Source organism: Vicugna pacos, chromosome 19 (assembly GCF_048564905.1).
Source record: "Vicugna pacos chromosome 19, VicPac4, whole genome shotgun sequence".
In the NCBI taxonomy this organism is placed as follows: Eukaryota; Metazoa; Chordata; class Mammalia; order Artiodactyla; family Camelidae; genus Vicugna; species Vicugna pacos.
This window is the reverse complement of record NC_133005.1, coordinates 7,635,479-7,662,476: the sequence shown is the minus strand read 5'-3', so window position 1 is coordinate 7,662,476 and position 26,998 is coordinate 7,635,479. Positions and strand designations below refer to the sequence as shown.

The 26,998-nt window shown below is 36.9% G+C and overlaps 2 protein-coding genes across 6 annotated transcripts in view; one reads left to right on the top strand and one right to left on the bottom strand.

The window, feature by feature from the left end:
* Positions 1-26,998, top strand: part of MACROD2 (mono-ADP ribosylhydrolase 2) — a 1,889,921-nt gene that overhangs the window by 302,873 nt on the left and 1,560,050 nt on the right. The gene's annotated exons all lie outside the window — the stretch shown is intronic.
* On the bottom strand, positions 1,737-15,548 carry FLRT3 (fibronectin leucine rich transmembrane protein 3). 3 transcript variants are annotated; one of them, XM_006206188.4, is made up of 3 exons: positions 15,309-15,548; positions 6,317-7,084; positions 1,737-5,283 (listed from the first exon to the last, which is right to left on the bottom strand). In XM_006206188.4, the coding sequence occupies exon 3, from the start codon at positions 5,238-5,240 to the stop codon at positions 3,291-3,293; it is 1,950 nt and encodes a 649-aa protein (XP_006206250.1). In that variant the 5' UTR covers positions 5,241-5,283; positions 6,317-7,084; positions 15,309-15,548; the 3' UTR covers positions 1,737-3,290. The 3 variants fall into 3 exon arrangements, with proteins under 3 accessions (XP_006206250.1, XP_006206249.1, XP_015096349.1); XM_006206187.3 differs by having other exon boundaries at positions 6,878-7,084; XM_015240863.3 differs by lacking the exon at positions 6,317-7,084.

Genomic DNA, 26,998 nt, shown 5'->3' with positions numbered 1-26,998 from the left:
CTTTGAAGTTCTTAAGAAAGTGATTGATAAGCATGAGTTATTTTTTGCTAATTTAACCAAAAATCCAAATGCATAAAGTACAGTAGTTTTAATTCCAACACTATGCTAAATTAAGATTTGTTAATCATTCTAAGTAGGAGAAATGAATTAGAATTTTAAATGCCACTACTGTTTTCAGGAGCAGATGAACTGATATTAAAGTAAATTCATTGGTGGATTGGTTCCTTTTTTAACACACACACACCCTGGTTTCAGGTGCTGTAAAGCATGTGGGTCTCTTTGGATTCCTTGTGAGAACTGTCATGTTGGCATGCAGTTGTAAAATGTGCTTTGCTCAGAAACTGTAGTTAGTAAAGCTGAATTTTTTACTAGTTCCTTTGGCGCAGGGGAATACTTTTAATAAATCGGCCTCACAGAAAGGTAGAGCACAGTGTTGTTTTTAACAGGGAACAAGAGCGTAAGTGCAGTGATTTAATGCAGTTACAAGTGGCTGCATCCGAAAACAATTTTTGATTTTTGTCAAACGTTCAGCAGGGGAGTGATTTTTCCCTCAGTTTTTTTTTTGTAGCTTCCCCATTGTATTCTTGTTGAACATAAAAGCTATATATGCAGGATTGAATTTTTTTTCCAGCATTTTTCGTTGTTAGTACCTGATCAGTAAAATTTAGCTTGGGATATATGCATATGTATCTATAATTAATTTATACCCTTTCAGGTGGAGATTTGTGTTGTTTTATTGAAAATATATATATTTTTTTCAGCAAAGTATTTGGATTTCACAGCAAACCTCACTCAGTAAAAGAATACACTTTTACCTTCTCAGGGCTTTATTTGCTGGTATAAAATGTACTTCTGATTTATCCCAGGTAAAATAATTAAAATGCACATATTAGAACACATAAAATTTTCTGTGCATAAAAGGTACACTAACTGGAAAAGGGTCTTGGCTTTTGGCTTTTTATAAACTCACAGGTTGATAGGGGCTTTATGGAACTATCCAGCCCTTTCCCTGACTTCTGGCAGAATTGTAGCTAAACTATTCAAAACCTCTAGAAGCAAAATCAAACTTCCTGCAGAAAATGGTCCCTCTATTTAATGTTAGTCACATTTTCTTTGCTAAGTTATTCCTAGAAAACAGCTATCCACCTCAACAGGAAGTCAAAAGAGAAAGTATTGCAAGACATTTGAAGATGGCATGTGGATAATGAAAGTGGTTTGACGGGCAGTTGGAGATACTTGTTAGTAGAGTAGCAGAAACAGTATATCCAGCAAACCACTGGGACACACAGCCAACTTTTCTTGACTGTAAGAGTAGTAACTTACGTTTTGTGGAATGCTATACAGTTTCCATGCACATTGTCTCACTTAATCCTCACAACAACCCGATGAGGTGGGTGGTATTAATAGCCCCATTATATAGATAAGGAAACTAAGCTAAGAAGAGTGATTGGTTTTCACATACCTAGTAAGCGGTAGATCTGAGATTTCAAATCCTCTGATGCCAATTCATACTATCAACAAGCTATTTAAAAATATATTAATTTTTCAACAACCACCTTAAAGCATCAGCCAGGACAATGGCAGCAGTGTTCAAAAGACTGAAAGGTCAATCACTCCTGAAGTTTTCTGTCGATGGCGTGAATACGCAAGATGAGAGTATCCCCAAAGACTCTTAGGATATTCATTTATGCGTGAAATGCTGAACCCTTTAAGTAAAATGATACACAAGCTCAAGATATCACTAATTTTTTTTATTTGTAGCCAACGTTTATTCTTATGCCTAGAAAAATACAGGGGGGTGCTTAAGACTACCGTGCTGGGCAATTTGCTACTGTAGTGATAGTAACATAATCCCGAAAAAGCAAGCACGATTATTTTGTACTTTTTTTGTTTGTTTTATTCAGCAATAAGACCACAATTTTTCATATTTAAGGAAGTATGAAAAATTTGTCGAATTTTAAAAGCTGAATACATGTAGCGTTGGATCAAGGCACATACAAGACTGGCCAAAGGGCGTACAATGCACTTTGGTTTTTTGTTGGGGAAAAAGAAAAATCATGGCAACAGAAAAGTGATGTGGTTTTAAACAAGTGATAGCTCACAATTCAGTAGGAAGCTAGAAAGAAATGTTACAAGTTCATTATGTAATATCTGGAAAACTGTGACAGTAACGGGCAGTATTCTTGGTCATTGTGAAAGTACATTCAGCATTTATGTACACTGTTAAAACATTTCACGTAAACCAGATCTAAATTTGATTTCTAGTATTTTTCCTTTAAATTCTCACTTACTTTAAGTACTACTTTCTCTGCAGTGTTGAGGGGAATTGCTTATGATTATGCTACCTTTTTAATGTGTATAAAGCTTTTTTTTTTAACATCCCTTATGACAAAAACATGAACACTAACAATTGTGTCTTTAGAATTGACTTTTCAAAAATCAGGATGGTATCGGCAAAACCAAAATGCAGTTCTGGTATTTGTGTTTATTACGCTATGCAAGACTAAGGTTTCATGTTTTCCTAAGTACACATTCCCCCCTAACTTGGAAGCACACTTCCGTAATTGTTTTTGTGAAGTCCTTTATTCTCAGAGCTCTGTTAACAGTGACATTAGCAACAGCAGACTTCACGCTCCTTTTATGCCAGCGGACGTATTCGGTTCAGAAGTTACGTTTACTTTCTTAAGGAAAGCTAATTTGCTTAGAGTGAAAATGGAGTTATGCAGCAAGTTTTATATTGCCCATTACTTCACAGAATATGATTTATTAAATACCACTGGAATACAGATTTAATCATTGGAACATTACTTTATAACTAGTTTTTGAAATTTAATTTTTCTCATTCAGCCAGTTTTCTTTTTTACATTCTATTAATACCAAAGTGAAAAATGGCCTGTGCTTATACTACAAGGATCTCATGTGAACGCAGTCCTGATTGTTCCACACGGCAAGGAAATTCACTTTCACAGTCAACAAGTCATCTTACTCAGTAGAACACAAAGTAAATGGTTTATAACTTCAATATTTGCAAGGAAAATACAGTACAAATTACTAAAAAATACTAAAATATAGAATTGTGTTCAGGCATCTCCACTACATCAATCGCAGCAGTAACCTGAAATTTGAAACTTTTAATAAAAAGTTCTTAAATATAAATTATATGGCAAATGTACAGTACATTGCTTTTCTCAGTCTCTTTTTCCAGTGTTTTGCAGTAGAACAGGGTTCCTACCATCACCTCCCTTAGGTTTAAAAAAACTGAAACACAGTATGCTGCGGGCCCTCCAGCATCATGAGTGCGAATGGTCTGAGTCTGGGATCCCGCTGTCTCTGTAGCTTCGGTTACTACTGCTTTCACTGTGATTGTTTTTGTACAGATTCATTCCATTAGGAGGAAATATGGTGTGTATTACAAACTCCTCCTTAGAGATGGGTTCACTGCTTATTGGTAACATCTGAAAAGAAGTCTCCCTGATTTCCAGGATGGAGTTGTCCTTCTTAGTGCCAGCTTCCGCGTAGTCATCCTTTCTTCTCCTCCCTTTGCTGTACGCACAGTTCCTTGAGAAGAGTGATCCATTCCGATGGATGTACCAGCACACGAGAGCAAGCAGGGCAATGGTCACCAGGGCCACGGCCCCACCGATGATGGCAGCCAGTGGTAAACTGGGGTTTTTGTAAGGTTCTTTCTCTTGCTCTCGATTAAGGGTGGTGGTAGGGTTGTACATTCGAAGGGGTGCCGTTTCAGTCTCAATACAAACAGGAGTTTCATCAAATAGGTAGAGGTTACTGGTTTCCATGGGAACCATGCAGACTCGATAGGGCGAATTAGGCTCCAGGGCTGTGACCAGGTATTCACTGCGTTCTCCTGTTACAATGGTTTCAGTTATAGATCCAAATGCTGGGCTATGGCCCAGCTTGAGCCAGCTGAGCCTTAAAGCAGTCATAGGAAGGACAAGTTTCCAAGAGATATGAATTGTGTCAGAGGTGACAGATTTCACAGTAATTGTAATTGTTTTTCTTGCTGGACTCCCTGTGGTTCGCTGGTCCTTAGTAAGTTTGGGTTTCTTAATGTCTGGTTGTTTGGTCACTGGAGCTGGCCACTGTCCTTGAGCAGGATACACTGTGTTGGGTGTTGCAGTGGTTATCTGAATGGTGCTCACAACGGCACTGTCCTTGCAATCAAACAGTTCTGCATTGAGGTCCTTGATAGCCATCCCCCGAACCTTTTCTGGGGCTTGGCACATGAGCCCACGCACGTTGACCTTCACAGGGAGCGACTGTAACCAGTCACGTACCCATTTCATCTTGCACCCACAATACCAGGGGTTGTTGCGAAGAATTAATTGTGTTATGTTGTCCAAATCATCAAAGATACCCTGAGGTAAATTACTTAGGTTATTATTGGACATATCAAGTCGATACAGCTGCCGTAGATAAGAGAAAGCATTGGGGGGCACCCGATTGATGTGGTTATCTTGAAGGTAAAGCTTCCTCAGGTTTGTGCCTGGAAGATTTACTGGTGCAGCAGTCAGAGAATTCCGTACCAGTGACAGTTCTGTTAAGTTGACTAGGTTGAAAAAAACTTTATCACCTAAACCATGGTTATTCAACAGGTTTCCATCCAAAACCAGGCGCTTTAGGCTAGTGAGACCTTGAAGAGACGGTGATGAGATGGTGGATATACGGTTATCATCCAAGCGGAGCTCCTCTATAGTCCTGGGCAGACCCCAGGGGATTGTGCTCAGATGATTACGGGACAGGAAAAGCAGTCGGAGATAGTTACTGTCCCGGAATGCTCCCTCTTCAATGCTCACTGCTGAGACGGAGTTATCGTCTAGATGTAACTCTTCCAGATAGGGAATTTTCGAAAGTGAATCGTAAGTGATAGTCCTTATATTATTTTCTTGCAAATGTAATTCTTTTACGTACTTTGGTAGGTTGGTAGGAAATTCATCTAAACTGTTGTGATATAGATATATTCTTTCTACTTTCAGCAAGTTTTTCAAATCTGAAGGAATCCCAGCATTATTTATTTGGTTGTTCTGAAGGTAGAGAGTTGTAGCATCCTCTGGTATTCCTGTCGGAATGGATGTCAGATAGCGATCGTTACAGTAAATGAAACCGGCATCACAGCGGCACACAGATGGGCAGGATTTGGCCATAACTGATAGAGGTGCCACCTGAAGGAACAGCCCAATTTTAGTCGCGATGAGAAAGATGCTCCAGGCTGGGCTGATCATGGTCAGCAGTGTTGAGGTCTTTATACAAGGTAGTTTCAGAGCCCTGAAATGGAGTGAGTGAGAAAAAAAGACAGACAACAGTCAGGCCAGCATACTTAAAATGGCATTCAAAATAGATGTGGAAACGAAAACATCTATCATCACTTTTATTATTTAGGGTTTGCTCTTCTTTTTTGGCATGTTTAGGATCTATTGCTAGCTGACAATGAGCACAATCATATAATCTGTTTACTGCTAATGTTTCTGGTATTAAGAAGTATTATGTCTCCAAAAAACAGAAAAGAAAAGAAAAGAAGAGTTATGTCCTGAATCTATTTGACTTTGAAATGTTAAATACAATTAAAGTTTTATTGAATATGCTAAAGCATTCTCATAATACTTTGTATCATTTTGTAGCCAGTCACTGACCAAGCTAATTTTTAATTTTTTCTTAATATTCATCATGATTTCACACATAGGAATATTTGTTTTACTTAAAGATAATAATGTTACTGTTCTTAAAAACCAAACATTTTTATCTATTTTTTATTAGGTAGACTGTACAAGTGTAGAAATACATAGTAAAGAAAATCTATTCTCTTACTCTTCAGGAATAGTTACCTCTTGAGATCCTGAATCCCAGTAAAGCTAATCATCTGCTTTAATTATTGATGTTATTTCGTTTTCTTGATTATTGATATTGAACATTGTTAGGTGTTTCTAGCAAGAAAATCAGACAGAATCTTTTTCACTTACTTTAAGGAAGGGAAGACATAGTTAATACACCTAGCTAATCTAAGTGGAAAATTCCACTTCATGTTAAACTAGCTCTTTCTTTTTTCCTGTTTTATGTTTTGTACTACATGGTTTAATGGTTTTATGCACATTTTTCATTATATTCTATCTCATAGCATGTTTTCACAATGCATTTATCTTTCTTCAAGTTCTAATCTAAAACATTATTCAACTTTCTCCATGGCTGCAGAATTATGGATTTATGCTGATCTATTGTGTAATATAATTTCTTCTGCACTTTAGGTGTTAATTAGCCTTATAATTTCAGGCATGAAAATAGAAGACTTTAATATTTTTCCTACCTTATTGAACGATGTAAGTAAATTTTGCGTGAGTGAAAATCCAATGCGCATATGTTATTTTCCTGGTGAGGGACTGGGACTTATAAACTCTTGTTTAGTCCTTGGAAATGTTCTTCACTGTTTATTCAAGTAATCCTATGCCGCACACACCTCCAGATCAGGCTTGCTGTTGTCAGTGAACATTCCAGCTGTGGTTCAGCATGGCGGGCAAGCTCATTAAAGTGGGGACCAGAAACAATTCAGTTTCCTGTTACTATGTAGAACACATGGCTTCCTATGGGTTTTTTTTTTTTTTCTCTTTCTTATAGAGTTTCTGTGTGAAGGTTCCTTTTGTGTAGCTTAATTCCCTTAGTGGAAATTGCTCTCTTTGAAATTCTTATTGGCTCTTCTGTACAATGTGGTCAGAGATAGTAACTTCAGATCCTCATGAAGAAAGCCATTCATGACGCTAAGGCCTGTACCGTAATAGATTTTTCAGGCAGTTACCCCCCACCTTTATTCCCATCCAGGATTATCCAAGTATAAACTCTGTACAGTAGCTACATCCTGAGGTATGATTACCTGCTGTGAAATAGCTATTTCCAGGTTTTGCTTCTTGCTGCTTTCTCAAAATATCTGGTGCATTCACGTTATGCAAGAAACAGGTATTCTTTTTTAAGAGGTAAAGAAAACTTAATTCGAATATTCTTCATGGAAAAAGACAAAAGGAAGGATACTAGATTTCCTTTATATTTCTGTTCCTTGAAATACACTGGGTCTGAGCATCTCCTGTGAAAGTAAAAGGTTTTAATGAACTATTAACAATAAACTTTAACATATTAGACAAATTTCCTAGAGATTTAACTTCAGTTCTTTCTTTAAGCAACACATCTTTCATCATAGTTTGGTGAAAAGGGATAAAAGGACCTCTTTGTTTTTACTTCCTATTTTACTATAAAAATAAAGTAGGAGCTGAAGATGAGATTGTCCCCAAACAGATCATTTCAATTGTTAACCTGTTGTTAGTGTCACTTTAAACCAAACACAGGAGCAAACCTTCATTCAAGAGGCAGTAAGCCCCTTCCATGGCTTTTGAATTCAGGTCAGGCCAATCTCTAGAAGTTCACTTTTAAATCTTACATATAAAATGATAAAATGTTTAAAAAGAAGAAAACAAGTACACGTCAAAGAGGTGAGCAAAGACATAGCAAGGATTTTTGACAGAAATGCCATGGTAATTTTTTAGACGTTTCTGAACATAGTTTTACGAAGTCATACAATCTATGATTTAAAGAGTTGAAAAGAGTTTGCTTTAGAAGCTTTTCTTTTGATTTGCTCAGTGCCCTGTTTGATTCTTCCTGCAGGCCTCAATTTTCCCAATTGCAGAATGTAGACACTATGACCTTCCTCCTTAAAGGCGTTTCTAGGGACTAATTGATGATGTTGAAACTTTAGATATTCAGGTATTTTAGGCCAAAAGGCAGCACAGAAGTTCAAGTTATAATTATTTTTTCAGGGGAATACAATTTTAATTTTCTTTGAGCAAACAGAACTTGAGAAATCTGTATTTGGAACAGAAAGGATGCTATTTCTGTCTTTGTAATGACCATTAGGAAAGCTATCAAAACCTGGCAAGGCATTTCTTTCTAGGTTCACACATGGACATGCCAATTTCCAGTAAGTGTATTTTTCACTTCTGAAAGAAGCCTTAAGGCTTGACCAGAGAGACTCGTGACTTTAAGGATGACTGCTTTTCTGTTATCCTAATGTGTGTGAAGATTTTTGGGGGTCGACAGGGGAAGTGGGTAGGATTAGAATCTGTTATGCAACGGAACCTACTCAGGGGCTTTCTATACAGATAGGGTCCATTAGGGCATCTTGGAAATATTTGACCCTGAAAGTAGGAGCAGTTTGCTTCTCCCCCAGTAATTACCCAGCATCCAACAAGGAGAGCATCTGTTCCAGAAATCAAACAGGACTGAAAGTGAATGTTAAATAAGGCCAAAATTTGTGTTTCTGGCTCTCGTTGAAAATTCAGTTGTTTTTAGTTTGGCACCCGATATCAACACTATCATAGACTGACTAACAGAAGGAAATTTAAGGAAAAAATTACAGATGCATTTTATTTATTATTTAGGCAACTTGAAACAAAAATAGCAGTTAGCAGATGGATAAAGTAGTCTCTAGTGGATGCTGCAAAGTGCCCACAGAGGAGAGTTTAAGTGATTTATTGTTTAATGTGAGGTTTCACAGTGATGTCTTTAGGGCCTTGCTCATTATTGTTGAATTTCAACGGAGTATTTTCTTGAAAACTATTGCTGTCTTAGTATGTGAAGATAGAAAACCAAGCTGTGAAATGATAATTACAACGTTACTTTAAAAAGTGTCTGCTGTAAATGTTTTCTAAGCTTGAAAACTATTCAACATATAAAACAATTTGGTAAATTTAAGAAATAATTTTAAAGTAATTTAGAAAATGATTACTTTTGTGAAATTGCATAAAAAAATGAATTAAAAACCATTATAAAAAAAAACACAGGTGAGAACCTGCTTTAATGGTGCAAATACCCAGGCGTTTCTCATACTCCAGGACACACTCTAAGTTGAGAAGATGAATCTGATGAATGGGGATTTAAAAATTATTGCTTGTTGCCCAAGTCAGATCAGCCTAGAGTGTGTGAGAAGACAGTCGTAATGACGACCACAGATAAAGCCTGTATCTGAACCATGAATATTTTACCAAATCAAGGTCCAGGAATATGTATTGATTTTCACATTTTTAACCCAAAGGAAAAATATTCTAAATTGGTGTGGAAAGAAAGAAGATTAATTTGTTTATTTTCCTTGTTTTACATTTGTGAAACTGCTCCCTCTGCTCTTTTGGATATGCAAACTCACACTGCCACAAATACAATAGTGGTAATAATATGGGATTAACGGAAAGCCTGAAATCTCATTAAATTCTTGGAAAATGACATTCTCTTCTCCCCAGATTGCATTAAAACAAAAGGCAAAAATATAAAGTGGGCTTCTCTGGAGAGAAGGATACTCTTTCAGAGATGAGGATTCCCTCCAGAGTCCCCCTCCCTTACTTGAGCTCAGACAGTTCAGTACATGTTTGACTGTGTTTTCTATCTTACATTTTGTGTCTTTTCCTGCCCTTTTATATTTAAAAACGATGGTGCTAAAGAGTTTTCTTTCCTTTTGCATATCAGAGGCTGTAATGATCTCTCCATCTAACATAAGCAATCCTGCCCTGTGCTTAGACTTCCCTCTTTCTGAGCTGGCTCCACATCTTCCCGCACATAGAGACATTGTAGTTGGATGTGACTGATGAAAAGAAAAATGACCCCTACTGGCATGGACGCTGTGGCCAGGTTTCCACAACATCGACTTCAGAGCCTTTATGTCTGCATAGGCTTGAAAGAGGCCATTACTTCTGAACAAAAAGGAATCGATCTTTTAGAAAAATATTGTTAATGGGGTAACTTGGGGGAAAACATAAATGGAGCCCTGGTTACTTAAAGGAATGTTTAAAACATTTTTAAAATCGAATCTTTACTTAACTATATAGCATTTAGAACTATAGCAGAAAGAAAAACAATCACTTCACTGGTAAATCACATTTTTAATAGGGATCTTTCTATTCAGTTTCTTTTCATACCTAAAAATTAAGGATTTTCTAATGCATTTGTAATGTAATAATCATGTCTGTGAAAAGCCTCCAGTTTATTTCCATGGTACACTAAAAGAAAGTAGGTAAATAGATAAGAATGCTATCATTTTGAGATATTTTAAGAAAACTAATATAATTTAAGAAGTTATATCTGAATAATAAAAGTTCAGAAGTTCACGTTTGTAGAATTCCTCCTCTGCTACTACAATGCTTTGGAAATGGGAATGTTTGAGATGAGAAGGTATTTCTCATGTTTTGATCACTTACATTAAGATTCTGATATTTGTTGATAGTGCTAACTTCCTAAATTCTTTATTGGCTACCTTTGATTTAAATTGATTTTGATTTGAAACCATTTCTCCTTTGAAGAGAAACCTTAAGTCAAGTCTAGAGTGTTGAGGTTTTGGTTTCTTTTTAATGATTTGCCTCACATCACGGCCTCTTATTGCTGGGAACTTGTCAGTATCTTCCATCTAAAGGAGAATGGCATTTAGAACTTTTAATCGAAGTTAATTAATATTTTGAGTAAAATCTTTAGATTGAAGAAAACACATGCTTACTCAAATTGATCCAAGTCTGTGAATACTTCTAGGTAAATGGGGATTTATAAACCATCATTTAGAGTATTAGGAAGGTAATTTATTTATGAAGGCTTAAATTGCTGCTAGAAAGCATAGCACACTCAACCTGTGAAAGCCAAGTCTTTGTAACGACAAATGATAGTTCAAACAAGCTATGTGTATGGTTAAACTGAAAAACTGGAGGACGTCAGGCTAGTTAATAGTGACAGCCAAATGCTTTCTAAGCAGCCTGTCTGGTAGTTAAATTTTCCACGATCATCAGATTTCAGGAAAGTTCCAATTCTTTTGTTTAATGCCAGGCAAGCAGAAGGACCTCTAACTCTCCTCTTGAGAGTCATGAAGTCTGAAGGGTTTTCTGAGAGGCTGAGAAGCAAGTGTGCCTTTTCTCACTTGGTTTTATCCAGACTATATTCTAGCCTGAGGAAGGTTTGTTTCACTTATGCAAATAGAGGATGAAAGTTCCAAAGCAAAGGATTTTTACTTTCTTCTTTCGTGTTAGTGGTTCTTTTCCCCAGTAGGTTTCTGATAAATGAATCTAATCCTGCTTCATTTATTTTGACTTGTAAAGTTAAATCGAGCATCTTTAAAACAAAAACGCAAACTGGGATGTTATCTTTCATCATAGTAAATGCTGTTTCCTTTTATGATATCAAGCCAGACTAAATGAATTAGAGAACCATGGCTTGTAAGCATGAATAAGATATTAATTTAGAGGTTGGTAAAGGTGAGCACTGGAGAGCTTGGGGCAGGGAACAAGCTTTAGGTTTGCATTGACTTTTGAGCAACTGCAATTAAAACTATGCTTATCTTTGTTAAACTGCAAACATTTTCCCACTGCAAACTTGAAGTTCCTTTTTCAGTGTTGTGAGTACATTTTGGTTGATACACTTTAAATGTCCAATATTCAAGTTTCCATACTCTAGTACAACAAATATCTGGGTCTACTGTGTGCCAAGCCCTGTGCTGCTGAAGAGAACATCCAGAATCATAAAACACCTTGTTTTTTTTTTTTTCCATGTCAGAGTTGGGTATCGTTGATTTAAACTTAATGAAGAGGAAGAAAATCAACAACACATAAACGGGTCAATCCACAGTCCAGTGGCACACTTTAAAAATGCTGTTTAACCAAATGTGGTCTGTGGGTTTTCTTTTCAAAGTTGCCACGGTAACTTGTGCACGTGAAAAGTGAAGGAATAAAGAACAAAAGCTGTCATTGTCTCATCAAAGGAGAGCAATTTCTCCTTTCTCTCATTTAAGCAGACTAATACCTGGAGAGAGCTTTCTATACATTCCTGACACTTCATTTGGGGGCTAGGAAAGAAATTACGCATATTTGTAAAACAAATGCAACTTTGGTTGTTGCTTAAATTACATTTCATTATTTTTTTAACTTAAAATCTGTTTTCTCTGGCATTTTTGTCAATAGATAAATAAAAAGTCCCGAAACGTGCTCTCCTGTGCAATATAAACATGGCTTTCAAACTGTTTTTAGTGTGATGTGCTACCAGATTTAGTGATGCTGATCTGTATTCTGAAACTGGAAAATGCTTTCTAAAATGCATATTCCTATTTTGGTTCTTAAGAGAAAGAAGGCTTTTTCCAGGAGACATTTACAAAGTATCTCTTTGTTGGAAATCTGTTTGTTGACTTGTGATAAGTTTTGAACTAGTGAAATGTTAGAAAGAGTCAAGGAAACAGCCCTTTTCATGCTCTGAAGAGAAAAATGCAGTTTTGAGAATTCATATTGCTGAGGGATTTACTGTAGAGTTTTTGCCCGCTGGGGGGTGGTACACTCTACCAGAACACGGCTTTCAGAAGCCGCAAGTCAGATGTTGGCTGCTGCCGGCCAGTTTTCCTCTGGTTTAATTACAACAAAGCCTCCCGTTGAGAAGAACAGTGAAGGCCTCTGGGGCAAAAGGTGGGGGTGGGAGGGAAGGGGGAGTGAGGGAGAAAGGAGGGAAGAAATTACAGCCTTTGAAAAATTTCCTGAATCTCCTTTCCCTCGTTGACTTCCTTTCTGGTGGTCTTCATTTGACTTTCAACAATTATTTAAAATGCTATTTAAATAAACCGATTGAATGAAAGAATATTGAAGGGGGTTAATTCAGAATTTTTCAGTTATCCCCGGATCTTGGCATTAAACCCATTCTTTGTGATGTAGCCCACCCACCTTAAAAATAGGGGGAAAAGTTAAGATCCACTGAAATGGCAGTTTTAAACCAAAATTTTTTAATGACCAGATTTAATATTAGTGTGAACACAAGCATATCAAGAATAAAAGCAGAAAGATGAAACATACATATAAAAGTAATATAAGGCAAATTCTCAGTTACTGATTTTTGTAGGGTTTAAAACTGTTTAAAATAATCCAGAAAGAGGAGGAAGCCTTAGGGTGTGTGGCCAAGAAAAGCACAGACAAATCTCTCCGCAGTGCACTTGCATGTTTAAAGCTGATAATTGTATTTTTTCATCTGGAGACACTGAGTGTTCATTAGGGTCTTGTGTCCCTAGGCAGGAGATGCTGAACATAATTGGAGTTTCTATTTGATTGGGCAATATAGTCTAGAGAAGAAACTGGGGTAAAGATAATTAATAGATTGCTAACAAAGTCTGGCAGCCACAAGATTTCAACCAAATTTATTTCACACCGCTTCATTTAGCTCTGAAAAAGTTTTGATAGAATTGGAGGCTCTTTAATTAACACTTGAAAGCAAAAGAAACATACCTTCTATTTTACAGCCACATTCAGTTACGACAAATTTTCTTACTGTTTTTCTTCTTTTCGTAAAAACTTTATTTGCTGCCCAATTATATATTTCACAAATGTTAATGTTTAGGAAGTGTTTAATTGGGCATTTTAAACCTAACGATGGCTGATTTAAAATGGGGAGGGGGGATGAAGAGCCCAATTAATAACCGATGGTTAGTATTATACAGGATCATAGTATTAATGAATTCATTATGTTTATTCATTCAGTATCTTTGCTGATCCTTGGACTTGATATATTTTTGGCAGTGCTCTATTTAAAAAAATTAGATGTGATTTTCCTACTTAAATACATGCAATGGTGTTTTTGTAATGCTGCTTTTTATTTCAGGCTAATAAATGTGTGTATGTATTTGTGTATGTATGTGTGTATGTGCTGTGGATATGTATACTTATCTCTGAAAACTAAGTGGCATCTCTCTGATTTATTCTTATGGATTAATCCTTATAGGTTAAAACCTGGCATATTATTATTAATATTGGTAGTACCAGTAATATTAATATCTTGTGATACTTTTAAAAGATTTATTTCTTTCTTTACTCATTTCAAAAGAAATGAGTATCACTCATCTGTCACTTTGGGGCAGGCATAAGTGGTCCTATCTGAAAGCAGACTAATTCATTCGTTGGTATTTATGCTGTTCAGGATATTCCTGTGCAGTCGGGGATAAATGAAAGGCATTGCTACAGCTACAGCACTTTCTGGTGCCTTTATTCATGGTGTAGCCTGCTAATGAAATAACATATGTGTGCATTTTAGAGCAGATAGATTTATTAAGAAAATTGAAAATAGCTTATTGTCAAAACCATTAGAGAATTTGATTCTATAACTGGCAAATATCAAGGCTTTTTTTTTAACTCTCAACAAATAAATTAATTAAGTAAAAATCAAACCCTCAGATGTTGAGAAAATATAGGCCTGTTGCACTCTTTACCTCCATGCAACCATTTTGTTTCAGACCTAATTCACTGAAAAAACAATTTTTTTTTTGAGAAGATACATTTAACTACTTTTTGAAAGCTTTGTTGTAGAAAAGTATTTCCATGTGAGATTTTCCTGTTATAAGTTGCGAGTGACTGGATGCTCTGCAACCCCACTTGATGAAGGCTCTACTCATTTTTTTCTCCCCCCTGCCACCCCAAAATCCCTGCACAAATCAGGCGTAGCTTCCAGGCTGAGCTTTGTTAGTTCTTCTGAGGAGACCTGGCCAATTACTATGCTAGTCACATACGACATTTGCCCAAGCAATGGATTTTGGCTTTCTGCTGGAGAGGGGATATGGTTTGTAAGAGAGTCTCCCCCTCCTCTGAGTTGCATTCACTAGTTGAGATTTGCAAGCCTGAGATTCTGGAAGCAGCTCTGGCCGGATCGCAGTGCAAGCTTTAAAATCTAGGTGTAGCTGTTAATCCTTCCAGAGGCACAGAAGTCTCCGGGAGAAGCTCGGCTAGCTGTGAGCAAGATGTATGCTTTTCATGTACTGCGTACTCATGGGCTGAGGGATTATTGATTTTCTTTCACAGTTGTAAAAACAGCAATTGGTGATCATACCACACGTACAATACACACCAAGTTAGCAAGACCTTTCACTTTCCTCTCTGTGGAAAAAAAAAATCTGTCTGTATTCTTTAATATTTAACATTTAACTTTCCAACTTAATGTTTTCCATAAGGCTCTTTTCAGATAGCAACTACATGAGACAGAAAATAGCCAATTATTATTAGTTGGCTTTTGGGTTTTTTTGTTTTTTGTTTTTTGTTTTTTGTTTTTTTTTTTAGTAAATGAAAGAAAGGTTTTAAGAAACTTCTGGCATTTGGCTATAGCAGTCAATTTTTTCCTTGCTGGCTTGCACGCACATACATTGCTCGTGCTGGTGACAGAGCAAACATTCGTATTTGGATGCCTCGTGATACCAAGTCACTTCTTTCTAGAGAGTACAACCAAGCAAACTTTCTGGGACAAGCATAAGGAAAAACAGGGGAAACACTTACCAGGAAGACGAGTAAAAGCAATCCCATATACACTGCCGTTAGAGCTGTAATTCCACTGCCTGTGAGCCGGAGTGATAACCCTCCCCCTCTCCCCAGCTCGGCGTTCAGTCCACACAAAGCCAGCGGCAGCTGCAGGCTGAGCTGGTCCTGTTCTGATCGCTCCTACGCTGAGGAGCGAGCGAGGGACAGCATTCCAGTTTCCTGCACAGCCCACCTCCAAGTCTGAAGTTAAAGCTTCACCTCGCAGTGGTTGAAGAAGGGGGTGATGTCATAGATGGGCAGGACTTAGCCGAGCTCTTGTTCAGTGAGGTAACTGGATAATCGGTAGGTGAGCTTTGCAAACGCTAGAGGGAGTGCGAGCAGCCGAGATGAGCGCTCGGCCTGCCGAAGCTAGGATGCCATTCGGTTTGCCGGCTGCCCTTTTGGTGTCGCAACATTTTCTGAAGTTTACTACAACAGGGTGGAGGTAGCAAGCTTATAAAAAAAAAAATCCAAGAATATTAGAAGGATATTTATAAGATTACAATAGAAAAACACAGGTTCTTTTTATTTTTAAGCCATCTGTATTAAAAAGAAGTTAAGCAAAATCATATTATTTTCATTTTTGACTCGTTACAATGTTATAATTGTGAAGGCTGGTAATCCCAACAGTGACTGTTTATTTGACAAATGAATAGAAAGCAACTTCAATAAATAACTGATTATTTAAGAAAGAGAACAGGAATGCAAAAAGGTGGTAAAAAGAGAAGTAACCAGTTCTTTTTCCTGGAGGTAATGAGTAAGTTATTGTTTTATATATATATATATATATATATATATATATATATACATATATATTAGGAAATGAAATTATTTTTCATAGCCTCCAATTATGTGTCCTTCTTCTTTAGAATCTAGTAGGTATTAGATTTTTCATATATAGGGGAACCTCCCTAAAATAAAAAGATTTTGAAAAATTAAATAGAATATTTTCCTTCCTGATACGTTTTTGCTGCTCTGAACATGAATTAAGATACAAACATCTTAGGAAGAAAGAAACCTTTCACAGGTAGTTTTGCTTGTGTTTAAATTGCTTTAATTTAGGTACATGAATAAATACTGGACAATGCAAGACGTATTATAAATGTCTACGTCTAATTAGGAGAATTATCGACTTTTATTTTCAATTATGATTTTAAAAGACTAGTTTCTGCTATTTGGTCACCAATTGCTTTGGGCTCATAAGTTTGCCATTAAGTGTGTTTCACTTTTTAATGTTGCTGGGAAGAATTCTACTTTTATATTTACCTGGAGGGCAATTTCCTTGAACTAATATTATTTGTTTTATTCTTAAGGTTCACAACATTCTCCTTTGTGCTTTTTAAAGTTTCTATGAGTGTTTGTTTCTGAAGGAAGCCAGCTAATTGTATTTCCCAGGAGGATTTGATTATGGTCTCTTCATTAGCTTCATTTAGTTTATCTATTTGCATGCTTCTTTGATAGCAGCTTGACCTTCCGAGTTCCTCTCCAAGAATGAGTGATATCCAAGTAGAAGGTGAACCCTTGATAAGCAGTATATTGACCTCTATTGTTCTGTGATTGCAGTTGTACTGGCCTCTGAGGGCAGACCCATTAAATACAGGAATTTTAGAATTCTAATGTCTGTTGAAAAGCCAGTTTCTTAGAAATGCTAGGTAGCAGAAGTTGGACTGAGATGCAGCTGCTGAATTTTTGGAGGAAAGGAAGGTGGGGATAACAGATAATCTCTCAGTAAAGGGTGGATTTTTTTCTGTGACTACAAAATAAACACGTGGATTAAATTATTTTATGAAATAATTCTTTCTAGAAGCTATTTTCAATTGGGAGTTGATTACATTTAAAAGGACTTTTGCCTGGTCAAATTCCTATGGGCTTATATCCATATTTAATCAGTTTTGTCTCCATTCAGGCAGACCTTAAGCAGAGAAGAAAGATAAATGGACAATTTTGGTTATCAAGAAGGTGTATTGGCCTCGGAGTTAGGAGTCCTGAGGTTTCCGTTCTCTGGCCTGCCATTTATTGTATAACTTCTTATTATCTGCTCTGGGCTGTGGTCTCCCCATATGGCAAAAAAGGCAGCATGAATGTAGCGAATGCCAATTCTGTATTGTTGCCTTTCTTTTTCTTTCCTTCCTTCCTTCCTTCCTTCCTTCCTTCCTTCCTTCCTTCCTTCCTTCCTTTCTTTCCTCCTTCCTTCCTTTCCTCCTTCCTCTCTTTCCTTCTTTCTTTCTCTTTCTTTCTTTCTTTCTTTCTTTCTTTCTTTCTTTCTTTCTTTCTTTCTTTCTTTCTTTCTTTCTGTCTTTCTTTCTGTCTTTCTTTCTTTCCTTCCTTCCTTCCTTCTTTCTTTCTTTGGATGTGGATTAAAATGTAGAAGAAGGCAAGAGATTGTGAAAATGTCATCTGTATTAGAGGCACTAAATTTGGAGGCAAATTGTTAGGGTAGCTGCCATCATCCTGCCCTGTCCAAAAATATATACTCTTTGGCTGCTTCCATTTGGTTTGTTGGTTTGTTTGTTTGTTGTTTTAACTTCTTGCTCTTATCAGCTGTCTGAGATTCTACCAGTTGGAGGTGAATTTATAATAATATACACTCCTCTTGAGTAATATGTACCACATCTGGAAAGATTGAGTTACCCTGAGTTAATTTAGATTTCTTTCCTCCTTTGTTCACTAAGGGAGATTAACTACAATACAGGGATGGCTGTCCTGGTTGGAGGGGTGGAAGGCAGGCAGTTTTCTGGGAGAAGCCCTTTAAAAGTCCGTGTTAGAAAGGGCGGGGCTCGTTTTACAGCAAGGGGAACTCAGCCCAGAGTGGAGCATCCCCTCTAGTCTTAAATGTTAAGAGCATGCTCTTCATTGTCTGGCATACCTGGGCTTCATCTTGGCTTTGCCACATGATTATAGACAAATTACTAAATCTTTCTGAAATCGTTAGCTCAGTGCCTGACTCATAGTAATTGCCAAATGAATTGTAACTGTCACTATTAAGATGAGGGCATCTGAGCACCTGGAAAAGGGCACATTAAGAAGTGGTAAAAAAAAAATGCACAAAGGGAGGTCAGAGAAGACTGATGACAGATTTTTTCACACTCTTCAAAAATATCCCTTTGAAGTAATTCCATAGCAAGGAAATGGGGGAGAAGATGGACAAATAGGATATTTTCTTGTTGATATTTTTTCTGTTGTCTTCATGCATTTCATGGTCCCATGTTCCCAGGATTTAGAGCTTAAGCTGAGTTCTAGCAGACATTTTGGGTTGAAAAGGCACTTGCTGTAGGTTTGCATTTTGTGCTGTTTGGTAGGCTAGCCTGTGAATCTGATGCTATACACTGAAATGAGAAAATGTACTTCTCACTGTAAACAGCTGGCTTGAAAATGAACTCCAATAGCATATTTCCAGTTTTAAAACTCCAGGGCCACCTAAACTATCATAGCAAAGAACCTTGTGTTTTTCTGTTTTTGTGAGAGGGCATAGATGTTCCCTGATGGTGAACAGAGGAGACTAAAATCAGGTTTTCCTAGGCTCTGATATTTACTTATGTATCCAAGTGAAAACCACCACCACCAAACCTCTTTTATAACAACTCCCAGCTGAAATGGAAAATTTAATTCAGGCCTTCCAACCTGTCTAGACTTCAGCTACCTCATGTGCTCATTCATTCATTCATTCACAAAAATTCACGCAAATTCATTAAACTTCCCTGTAAAAGAAGCTGGCTAGGACTAGATGATCCTCAGACCACCTCCCTCTATGATATTTGACATTTATTCTTAGAATGTGTTAAAGTTCTTGTAGGTCTTAGAAACATTCTTGATGATTTTTCTTCTCACCATTCTTCATGAGAATAAAGTCTTCTTCAAAGTTGTGTGAAAAACAAACAGACAAAATCAGCTCTGGCTTTTGGTATATTAAATGCCTTGGGCTTATCAGTTGAATTTTTTCATTGCAAGTGATTAAAAGTTCAAGCTTTACTATTTAATTAATAATTGGAATCTATTTGTTCATGTAACTCAGAAATTAAAATATATGGTCTGGCTTCAGGTGAAGCTTGATACAGTGGCTTAAAATATGTCACCAAGAATATAATTTCTCTCTGCTCTCACTTTTTCAGCATTGGCAGCCTCCTTGGTCCATATACCGTGGATCCTTGGCAGCTCCAGTCTTTCCTCTTAGTCAGCGACAATTCCACATTTCACATTTCCTTACTGCGGTGTTCAAAGGAAGAGAGGTCACCTCCAGAAGCTCCTACACATGCACAAATGTGTGACTCACTCTTCCTCATTTGTTTAAACTTGATCGTACACTCATTCCTGAAACTCTTAGAGGAAGATGGTAGGTGTGTTGGTGAGCTTAAGCCCCTGGTAAGAGCTGGTAGGTAGCGTCAACCCCACTCGAACACATGGCTGAGAATGGAGGACAGAGTATGATCCAGAGGAAAGTTGGACACTGTTAGTTTGAGAATGATGGAATAGATGCTGGAGATTGGCTCATTCTTAGAGCATTCGGCATGCTGAAACTTGGGCATGCTTTATAAATTTATAAAGTTGGAGCTGCTGTTCTTCTTTCCTTTCCTTTTTTTTTTTTTGAAGCCAAAGTTTCTGTTTAAATTGCCAAAACATCTTAAAAAGATTTTTCTATTTGTAGACCTTGTCAAGTCTAGCCCAGTTTTTTTTTTTTTTCCTGTCAACAGGTAGTGATGCATGTCAGGGCACATCAGTACTGCATCTTAACATGAGCCTATGGGGTGTTAATAAAATATATAGAGAGTGCACATTCAGCTATCTGTAATTCTATGAAGTCAGGCCAGATGCTTAATGCACCAGTTAGAAACTGTACCACATCTTTCTAAAGAATTCCAAAGGGTATTGGAGAAATAATTAGATTTTAGCAGGTCACAGATGCCTTATAATACTAAATGGCTTTAAAAATGCTAAATTAAACTGTTCTTCTGTTCTGATATTTGCCTTTTATTAGTCAACACTTAAAATGTACCTAAAAACAATCACTTATCCCTTTTAAGTGTATTTCCAAAACATACTGCACTAGAGTGAGATCTGTCATTACAGGACTTGAAACAGACATCAAAGCAAAATCAGATGGTTATTTCCCTGCCTGTCTGCCCACCCTCTGGAACACCCTTGTCTTCCCTGGCATCCAAGTTAGATTCTTATTATACTTTAGGGAATGAGAGAAAGATGATTAAAAAAAAAAAAAACTGAGATAAAAGCACCCCTTTAGCCTCCCAGGAAAGCAAAGAGGAATTATGGTTCCAAACAAGTTGGTACCTAGCCACAAGTGATGGGCTGAGGCATCTGGCTAGGGTGAAACCGAAAGCCTGCTGTCCCTGATTTCTTCCCTCTTCAGTGCTTCCATGTCTGGCCATGCGGACGCTGAATGATACAAGATGCAACTCCAGCTGACGTAGGCTGTCCTTGACTACTTCTCACTTCCCAGTACCCTGTCATCCCTTCTCTCTTTGTTTTAAAATGCGAAAAGGGAATTTTAAAATGGACCTTGGAGAAAGCAAACTTGGAGAAGGCAGGGAGTGAATTCTCCTTCTGATATTTTGTGTGTGGCCCTGGGAAAAGAACTTCAGTTCTCTGAGCCTCAGTTCTCTCATACATGAAGATGGAGGCATGGGACCCACCTCATTTTGCTGTTTCAAATGTCAATAAAGAGGTACCTTGTATGAGTTCGTTGAATCTGAGAAAGCACTTACTAAGACAAAGCTAAAACTTGCAGATAGTTGCCTTTTATCTTTGTAGTGACGAGTAGGGCTAGGATCAGTTCACGAGGCACAATCCACTAATGTTAAAATAAGCTGTGTGTTTTAACAGTTTATCTTGGGGAATGAAACAATTTGAGAAATGCTTCTGCTTGCTGTCCTGGATGCTCAGACCTTGAGATAATGGTATCTCAGCCTTGTTCTGAGACAATTACAAATCGTTACAAATCATTAATTTCCTTATTTTTGGAAATGATTAGTATAAAGCATACCTTTGGAGGAATGACTCACAGTTATTAAGGATGGATCAATATATGTCTGATTATTGAGATACGTATTTACTAGATGGATTTTCCCAAAGCCATGGGATTCTGTCTACATAGCTAGCTAGCTATTGCTGTTAAACTCAACCAAAGCTGTCATCACTTGCAAACCATCTTATTGTTTCACTATTTCTGGAGTATTGGTGCTAATTTTAGGTACGTAAATAGACTTTTGGACAGGAAGATTTCCTGAAATTTTTGTCGGATTTATCTTATTTCAAAACCGGCTCTGTATTCTCCTTGTGATTGAGATTACCTCTTTTAAGACTGCTATTTCCCTGCAGTCCAGATTACTCAGGTACGTAAACATGTTTCATGTTGAAAGAAACATGTTTAAAGTAGCATCAAAAACTGCTTTATATTGTATCTGTTTGTAAATGGCTGTGGAAACTGCCCTCATTGGCACTGTCTAGGAGAAGTAGATGTTCTACAATGAGTATTTCTTTTCCCTTAAGAACTGGCAGGTATTGATTATCTGCAAGATTTTTTTATGGGGTAAAGTATTATCAATCGATTAGATTTGGACTAAGTGAATGTTTTACAGTACCGTATAATTCTAAATAAAAATAAGTTAAAAATTGTCATGGGAAATTTTCTTTGAAATTTGAATCTATTTAAATTTCCTGGCCATGATTCATGACAAATATAGATAAACTATGTCTATAGTCTCCTCTGCTTCACCCATTTCATAATCTAAGCGGTTAACCTTAAATTTGGGGAGTTTAAAAGCACCTTATAATTCTTTCAATAGTTAAGTTTTTATTCCTTTTGTGACATGTGAAAAGTATTAGTGCCGTAGAGTGACCAATACTTGACTAGGTTTCATACCAATACTTTGCTAGGTCTCATATGTGTTTAAAAATTAAGATGTAGATTTGGCAAGTATTAATTGAAAGTGCACAAACATTGCTAAAATTTATTTATGTTTTAATGAGCTTTTATTCTTAATATGTTTTTTTAAATGAGGATAGAATGAAAAATGATTTTAAAAGCGTTACATTTAAAAATTAGTAGCTTTTGTTGGAGAGGAAGCTTTTTGGTAGCTTAACGCTCATGTTTACATAGAAGCAACACAGAAGCTATCTGAGTCACTTCCAAAGCAGCGCCTCTCTGCTTTCTTCAGTGGCCCAGGGAAGAGGCTTGTCACTCTCAAGTGCTCACATGCAATTCTGTCCTCCCCTCCTTTCCCAGGGGCAAGTCAGAAATAAGCTTATCAGATCACATCTTATTGACAAAGGGCAAAGCTTACTGGCTGACAAAAGAAGAGGAAAGGACAAGTAAAACATAAATGAGAGAGGTTGGATGTCAAAAAATCCTAGGCTAACATTTTTTTAAATAACTAAACTTCCTTGGGTAGGATTTACATCTTTTTATATTTGCTTGATTTTTACTTTCTAGAACTTCGAGTGCAGTAACAGCTACCAGTTGTATAAGTATTTCATGCTCTGTAATTAAAGTCATCAATATTATCATTATTATTGCTGTCGGCCTTACTGTTATTGTTTGTTGCTAGCGAATCTTTCTTATATTTGAAAGAAGTTAGATAAAACGATGTTGCATCTTGTGTGCCTTCAGTATAGTTTTCTAATAGAAAGTAGACATAGGTTTCTGATAGGAAGTAGAAATATTATAAATATAGAAATACATTAGTATAAATGTTAAGTACTTATAAAGAACTTTTATGTCATATTTGTATCCTGTCTTCTTTACTAAATGAAAACAGTTTTAAGAAAACTTTTTATTGAAGTAGAGTCAGTTCACAATGTTGTGTCACTTTCTAGTGTATAGCGTAATAGCTCAGTCATACATAGACATATACACACTTTTTTTTCATATTTTTTCATTATAGGTTACTACAGGATATTGAATATAGTTCCCTGTGCTATACAGTATAAACTTGTTGTTAGTTTTAAGAAACTTTTAAATCATATTTATAGCTTGTCTTCTTGATGAAACAAAGCAATATTACCATCTCCATTCTCACAGAGCTGGTGTGTAATAATTGCATAGCAGATGCAGGAACCTGTTCTGGGGACTCTAAGGATGGTATTAAGGTATGTGCTGTAGTCTGGTCACTTTCACTCATTCTCTGTTTTGCAGAGACTAACCAGCCTTCTAAAGTTGCTCTCTCCACTAACACATAGATTACATGTGGGTTAAAACCACCTCCTGACAGCTGGATGCAGGCTCCTGAGCCACCCCAAAAAACGAAAAATTAACCTGCCCTTCGCCTGTGGGTGAGAAGGTCAGGAGCAGTTTAGGCAGTGTCCTCTGGGCTACAAAACCTTATTTGAAGTAAGACTGATAGCAGCTCAGAAGTGAAAGTTTTTGAAGAGATACTAAGGAGAAAACCAGAGCTGCTGAGAGAGCAAAGCTGTGTGAATCTGAGTGGAGGAGAGCATAGCGGGTGGATTTTGCAGTCATTGCCAGTTACTATGGAGACGAGTGACTAATTTGGGATTTAAAGGAGTATGACCTGGCTCTGCTCTTTCCCTTCTTAGGCCCTTCTAGGAAGGACCGTTGAGGCTTTCCAGAAGCTTCCAGTTGTAAGTTTACAGGAGAGTCTACAGGATTCCCAAGTCATTGTCTATCCTACATCCAGGAATGTAATCCCCTGACTAAGAAGGGACTTCTCTGTATGGCAGGGAGACCATCTGCTTTAGGAGGGTGAAAGCTGACACTTGCCAAGAAAGCCAGAGTAGCCTAACCATGACCATGAAATGGAGATGTGTGCTGTGCCACAGTTGCAGTTAGATCACTTATGTGTCCGTCAGCGATACGGGGCAGTTTCAGAGCCTTCTGCTTTGTATCCAGATTAACATCTAGTCTAACACTGTAAGATTAGTGGATGCAACAGAGTCACCCAAAATATGAAACTGGAACAAATGTATAGGTCTTAGAACATGGAATAAAAATACTATGGCATTAAAGGCTCATTGTAATTTGTATCAGAAAGTAAGTGAAAGAAAGTATTCAGAAAAAAAGAAAATATTCAGAAAGTATTCAGTATTCAGAAAGTATTCAAAAAAAACACCGGTTCAGAATGTGTCATTTACCGTGAGATGGGCCAGAATCCTAATGTGCGTCTCTGTTAACACTTGGCTCCTCTGAACCTCATTCCTGCCTTTGGCGTATCCTTTATGAACAACAGCCCTCCTTAGTAAACTGGTGAACACATTTCCTCACTCATCAGTTAAAGGAAACCACTAATTGTCCTGTTAGTCTCAAAGATTGAATTTGGTTGAATTATGCCCCTATTGTATTTTTTCCCTCAATATCTCTAATATGGGATGCTTACAGTCTTATTTAAAAATAAATACATGTTGTTTGAGAGGAGACAGAATGACTCAGAATACTATGCTGTTAGGAACCATTTGTGCATGTTTTAATTATAAGAGGTGAATTGACCACTGTTAACTATTTTTATCAGATATGTTGCAGTCAACTGTTACAATTCACTTTAAAGCTGTAGAAAGTTAGAAAGTAATGATAATAATAAGAGGAAAATAAAAATAAAGTGAATTCTCAGTATTCAGTGTCAACAGTGGGTGGTATAAAGTCTTTCAGGTTTTTACAACTTATGCCTATATACAAACACATAAAATTAGGAAAACGTGTACTGTACTTACTGTTTTTGTACTTATTACTGTACTTATTATGATAACTTTTTTCACTTAAGAAAATTATGAACTTGTCTCCGCGTTATCAAATATACCTGGAAATCATCACTAATAACAGGAGTATGGTATGCCATTGTTTGCACAGATAGCCTATCTTTCTGGGCATTTGTGTGCTTTTCAGTTTTTCAAGATTATAATAAAAATTATGAGGAAAACGCTTCTAACTAAATCTTCGTGCTCAATAAAATTTATTAAGATAACTTCTTTGAGATAAAATTGATGGTTTATAGAGCTGACACTTTTTTAATGAATTTGTTGTAATTATAAGATTGCCCTCCAGAAATGATATGTTGTCCCAATCCCTGCACCCTTGATAACTTTGGATGCTAATCTTCATTTTAATAGGAGATAAATTGGGTCGATACTATTTAAATTAGTATACAAAGAAGGGGCACAGTTTCTTTCTCTTTGGGGGAGAGAGCATTTTCTTTTACTTCATTCTCTCCTCCCTTTCTCTCTTTCTCTCTTTTTTTTTCCCTTCATTTTTGATAATTTTGTCTGTGTCATCCATTTTTTTGAGAAGTTAAACACGGGGAAGTACAGAAAATAACAATATGAATATGCACACCTAGAATTAAAAAAGGTTAACATTTAATTTATTTTAAGGATTGATTGCTTTAGATTCTTAATTCAAAATAGAATATAAGGATATAATAACGTTGAAATATCCTTCATTTTCTCCCTCTCATCCACTTACCTGTCTCCTTCCCTAGAAGCATTACTGTCATGACTTTGGTGGTGTGTTTTCAGGCTATGTTTTCATACCTGTTTAATTCAAATTAGGGTTAGCCGTGAGCCTTAAAGTAAGAGTGACTTAACAACATGTAATTGTGAAAAAGTCCAGATAGGTAGGCCAGGGTGAGCACAGCCCTCCACACAGTCAGTGACCTGGAATTCTAGTTTGCTGCTTTATAGTGGGTGGCTTTGCTCTCATAATTTGAAATAGTGGCATCCTTATTCCAGAAAGGACAGAGAAAGGGATTGAAAATACATTTGTATTAATAATTACCCATTTGTTATATAATAACAATTAATACTCATTTCAATGTTAATTATTCACTAATAAACTGCAAAGTTGAATTCATTCCCTGCACAGATCAGACTACAGGACCATTCTTTTATGTATCTCCTCTAGGGGCAAGCTTCTCTGGCTTGTATACCGAGAAATGGAATTTCTGAATCTTAGAGGATGACTGTAGGTATAGGTCAGATGACTAGATATTGCAAAAGTCTTCTCTTTGTTAGGGTGCTTTTAGCTGCAAATAACAGAGAACAGAGTTCAAAGTGGCTTAAATAAAGCAATTTATTACCTTTCATACCAAGAAGTCCAGAGGTAGGGGTGCTCTTGGCTTTGTTTATTCATTGACTCAGTGGCTTGCTGTCCTCATGGTGACAGGAATCAAGGGCAGATAAAACAGTGGCCAAAGTCATTGTATCTCTGTGTTTCTCTTGAAGGGCAGCAAACTTTTCCTAGAAACTTCCTCCACCTGGCTTTCTTTCATATCTTATTGGCTAAAACTGAATCACATGTCAATGCCTAAACAGATTACTTACAAGGTTAGATAAGACCATGATGACTGGCTGGGGATGGGGCCAGTTTCCCTTGAAGAATGTTATCAGGAGGAAGGAGATACCTGAACAGAATGTGTTGTGAGGATGGAAGGAGGGGAGATAGATGATGAGCATGTCTGCTCTTTTCCTAAGGGAGCTGCTACATTCCCATCACGGGCACACGAGTCCTTGATTGTCAGGGCTTTTGGGTGTTGTTGCCAGTGTAATGAGCACAAAATGGTACTCTTTGTTGTATTCCTTGGCATTTTTCAGACATTTATAGTCCTTTTGAGTGTTCTCTTTTGTGCAATGCCTTATTTATGTTCTTTGTATTCACCTGAGTCATTGGTATTTTTCTTATTGATTTGTAGCAGTTTTAAAATAGATTCTGA

What these genes read in the sequence shown, in the direction of transcription:
- FLRT3 (XM_006206188.4), bottom strand. Translation starts at nt 5,240, where the DNA reads ATGATCAGCCCAGCCTGGAGCATCTTTCTCATCGCGACTAAAATTGGG.